This window comes from Hipposideros armiger, unplaced genomic scaffold (assembly GCF_001890085.2).
Source record: "Hipposideros armiger isolate ML-2016 unplaced genomic scaffold, ASM189008v1 scaffold_22, whole genome shotgun sequence".
In the NCBI taxonomy this organism is placed as follows: Eukaryota; Metazoa; Chordata; class Mammalia; order Chiroptera; family Hipposideridae; genus Hipposideros; species Hipposideros armiger.
This window is the reverse complement of record NW_017731372.1, coordinates 328,167-333,035: the sequence shown is the minus strand read 5'-3', so window position 1 is coordinate 333,035 and position 4,869 is coordinate 328,167. Positions and strand designations below refer to the sequence as shown.

Here is a 4,869-nt window from a genome sequence, read left to right as displayed (position 1 = left end):
GCCAGACTCGACCATACCACGTAGCATCCCACTTCCTATTTGTATTTGTGTCTTTTCTGCTACCCCCATTTCTGTGAGATCTTGAAGGACAGAGAGCATGTCTTGGTGGTGTTTTGTATCTCCAATACCAAATCCAGTGCCCAAGAACAATCCAGCAATCCATAAGCGTTTGTGGAACTGAGCTAACGTTCCACATTATGAATGATGTGGAACTTAACCAAATGCCCCTGACAGATGTGCTGAGTTACCAGGTGGTCCGCATGTCCAAAAAATGCACTGACTGATGCCCCTGAATGACTGACGTTGACTCCATACATGGGGGGTAACTTCTCTCCTACGCCCTGACATTTCTCTAGCTGGTTGAGGCAGACATTTACTGAGAGCTCTTCATGTTCCTTCACAAATATTTTTGCCTGCTGCACTTATTACTATAATTCATAATTTATGAAAATTGACAAAATACAAACAAGGAAAGAAAAGGTATTTGCTGTTTCTGTGAAAACAAATTGGAATGTTTTGGAATGTTCCAATAAATGCAAGTTGCTTTAAAAAAAAATCACTGTTGAGTTAGGTGTAGCAAGACAATTTAATTAAAACATTGCAAAGACAAGTATAAAAACCCAGAAAGATTAAGTTGCTTTGCAGTAACCTTTAAATTCTCGCTCCACTTTAAAGAGAGAAAAATTAGAATTAGTAGATAGTATTTTGGGGATTAGTATATACAAGAAAAACATGGGACTTCCAATTAGTGGAATGGCTTTGGCTTTACAGCAAAAGTCTGACAGGTGAGTGAATATACATTAATATGTTTTACCTTTAAAATATCTGTTTACTGTCATGCACAAACACAAAAGCTTTATTATTATATTTCCTTGTTTTAACTAAAGAACTATTGGTCCAATGATGCTATCTAAGAGGGCTTAACGAAAAATAGAAAAAAAGGACTCCACTTCCTGGCTATAAATAGGTAAGTGCATTTCAAAATTGGGAATTCCAGAATACTGAAGATCTTTTAGGTCCCAAAGGAAAGACTGGTGGAAATTGATACAATGACAGCATTCAGTGAGATTCCTCAGAAGTCACTGTGCCCCTTACAGGCCATTCCAGTCTTTACCAGGAGGTATTAAGCATGGAAAGTCACAAGGGGAAGGCGAGATGGAAACTTACTTCTCCATTTCAGAAAAGAAATATAAATCGTTGACCGCAAAGTTGACAATGACAATCCTGTGGCCAAAGATGCGTCGCTTTGTAAGGATTATATCTTCATTCTCCTGTTCTGGACTCCGGACATTTGAGTGATATGGTGTTTGGCGTCCTGACACGTTTGGTGATGCAGAAATATCTGAAAGAGAGAAGAATTAACATCTAGCTTGGTCAAGTCGCTCGTAAGCCTGAAGCCTTTGACCTGGGCATAGCTAAAATGAAGAAAAGAAACTATGGACCCCCGCTTTGGACCTATTGAAATAGTGATTTCCCACCACTGGATTCAACCTTTCACTTGAACTTGAAAGACTGCTGAAAAAGCCATCTTCTCAGATGGTATAGCAACATACATTCACCCTCCCAAAATCAACCGAGTATTGAAAGGTGTTTCCTGGTGCTTGTGTAATAGAAATAAATGCTCACTGTAGTTATGCTAATCCCTAACATTTCTGCAGAAACTGAAGATGCAGAGGTGACCTGCAAAATGGACTGTGTGGTTCTATTGATGCTTATTCAAGGTTTATCAGGGAAGTAACTGAGAAGTAAACTGGGAAAGCAGCACAAAGAAAAAACCAAAACATGAAGAGTAAAAAAGAAGTTTATTAAGTGACAGAGGGTAGGAAGCCAGAGTAGAAAAAAGACAGGAATGAGTAAAAAAAAAACCATAGAAGATTCTAGAGGGTTTGGATTGTGTCTCAGAAAACTAAGACAGGTATTTCAGAAAGTTTCTTGACTAGCATACATTCTAAGAAATCCACTCACAGGGATTCAGGGCTGAGAAGAAACAGTTTGGGGCTGGATCTGACAAGTAGACCCCTAGTTAATTGCCTGGCTGGGTTTAAGAAAATTGTCTAATCCAGCTCTAGGATTTACTCTTCCTCCTATAAATCCTTTATTCCGAATAGTTGTTCAGGAATAATTGATGTGGGTGTGGTGCTTCCTATGGTGCAAGTGGGATTCCTTTTGATGAGAAGGTATCTACAACATTTGATAAACACCTAGCACCTATTGTGTCCCAGACGCTAGGCTAGGTCCTGGGGTTCCAGCACTGAATAAAACATGAGGTCGCTCCCAAGTATCTTACAGTCTTTCTTTGTCTCTGAGACTTGTGTTTGAAGGGAGCAAAACATCTGAATCACAGTGGAAGTTGATGTGATAGTCAGGGACTTTAGGGAAAGAGGATGTTGAATCCACCCAAGAAATCTGTTAGCAGTGATATGTTTATAAATGTTCTCCGGTAGGGGAGTGGGAGGCCTGATTTTTATTATTTGCCAATTTCTATAGGAAATACTCCAACCATGGTTGATGTTAAGCTATCGGTGGTTTGGCAACTGGCTCACAAAATACCTGAATGTTTAACTGTTGCCTCTCAGTTGGGCTAAGGTCATCAGGTTAGATTTTTTATTTTTTTCAAAGCAAGACTCAACTACATGCTGGTTATAAGAAAAGGACTTTAAATGCAAGGTATAACTAGGGTATGAAGAAAGGAATGGGAAACGATATGCATGCTAACACTGACAAAAGGACAGCTGGAGTGGCTATTTTAATATCAGGCAAAGTAGATTTCAGAGAAAAGAATATTGCCAAGGATAAAGAAGTTCCTTTCATAAGAATAAATGGGTCAATTAATTGAAGGACATAACAATTCTGGAAAAGGCTAGCCTATAGTGATAGAAAGCAGACCACTGGTCAGGTAGATGTCCCCTTGAGCTGCAGAAGCACCCTTGTTCTTGGGCTCACACACACTGCCAAGGATGCAGGAAGTCAAAGGAGGGTGAAATTGGACTTCCTACAGCCTGGGCAAACATGTTTGAACTGGTTTTATTTAAAAGAAGAAACGGAAGAGCTAGAGCTATTCTTAAAATGTTTGGTTGTGAAGCAGTTCATAAAAACATACATACAAAACCTTTTTGCATTGCAAATTGGAAAACAGAAATGATAATACTGAAATTCCAATAGAAAAATAGAGAAAGGATATAAACAGTTCAAAAAAGAATACACACGACCAATAAATAAAGGTGCTCAATTACTAAAGAAATGTACATAAGAACGGTACATCATTTTTCATCTACCAGATTGGCAGTTTTTAAAAAGTGGATAATACCCAGTGTTGGTGACAATATGGCACTCGTTTATACTGTTGGTGAGAAGACAATCAGTGCAACGTTTTAGAGGGCCACAATTGAACCATTTTAAACCATTTACACATTCCTTAAAAAAGGAATTTTAAAGAATTTATTTCGTAGAAACACTCAATTGCAAAATACGTATATTTTACAGAATTTAAAAAATACATTTTTTTCAGTTACAGTTGACATACAATATTATTTTATATTAGTTTCAGTTGTATAGCATAGAGCTTAGACATTTATATAATTTATACAGTGATCCCCCCAATTAGTCTAGTACCTACCTGGCATTATACATAGTTGTTGCAACTTTATCGACTATATTCCTTATGCTGTATTTTACATCCCCGCGTGACTATTTGTACCTATCAATTTGTACTTCTTAATCCCTTCACCTTTTTCACCCAAACCCCCAACGCCCCACTCCCCTCTGGCAACCATCAGTTTTCTGTATCCATGAGTCGTTTCTGTTTTGTTTGTTTATTCTGTTCTTTCGATTCCACATATAAGTGAGATCTTAAAGTGAAAGTTGGAACAACTCAAAAGTCATCAAGAGAGATGAGATCTGTCACTACGGATCCCTCCAGTCTTATCGCAGACACGTCCCGTCTCACTAATCTCTAGTCCACTTGGCCCTGAGGCTCCTGAATTGCACCATCCTCTTTCTTATTTTAAGGTTCCATGCAGACCTAGAAATCGCTCCCCTTCTATTTTGCCCACCTAACTTGTTCATTCCTGAAAACTCAACTTTATGTCGTTTTCTGGGAGAATTCCTCCCTGATCCTCCCCCTGGACTAATTAGGGTCTCCCTGCAATTATCATTGGGATCACTCCTCACAACCAGTTAGTAACAGCAAGAACACTAGCTAATCTTTCTACAGCACTTACTATTGCCAAGAATAGTTCTAAGATGCTTTATACGTATTAACTTGCTTAATCCTCACAACAACCCTAGGGGAGAGACACAATTATTATTTCCATCCTACAGATAAGGAAACTGAGGTACAAAGTCACTTTCACAAGGTTCTTCAGTTAGAGAGTGGCAGATTCAAACCCAAGCAATCTGGCTGCAATATCTATGGCTCTAATTTTGTCTTGCTCTCAAAACTGTAGGTGCCTCGATGGCAGGTCCTATGCCTCATGTTCACTACTGTAATCCCAGCACCCCACAAAGTGCCTGCCACATTCTCAGAAAGTGTGTTAAATGAATGAATGAATTTAAGAAATCTCTACTAGAACAAACAACATAAGTAAATAGTTTCGTGAAATGTGAGATCTCACAGTGCTTTAATCATTCCCCACCCTTTCTGGCTCCCCAAGCAGAAGCCACTGGGGGTCCCACCCTCTCTTGGCAGGTCTGGGCTTGATTTTGCACCCAGGATCTGGGGTTCTTGCTAGACCCCAGGCAAACACAGGCGTGGCTCAAAGCAATAGTTCTGCAGCTTTGTACCTGGGCTAACCCTGGTGATTGAAATGGCAACAGGGGTGGCCGGGTGGCTCAGCTGGTTAGAGCGTGTGCTCTTTTTTTTTTTTTTAA

At 39.4% G+C, this 4,869-nt stretch overlaps 1 protein-coding gene across 1 annotated transcript in view; it reads right to left on the bottom strand.

Moving 5' to 3' along the window:
- RGSL1 (regulator of G protein signaling like 1) overlaps positions 1 to 4,869 on the bottom strand; it is a 65,917-nt gene that overhangs the window by 20,792 nt on the left and 40,256 nt on the right. The window contains exons 14-15 of the mRNA XM_019635441.1: positions 2,887 to 2,948; positions 1,168 to 1,342 (exon numbers count right to left, since the gene is read on the bottom strand). Of these exons, the coding sequence (XP_019490986.1) occupies positions 1,168 to 1,342; positions 2,887 to 2,948 (237 nt within the window). The remainder of the gene's footprint in view (positions 1 to 1,167; positions 1,343 to 2,886; positions 2,949 to 4,869) is intronic.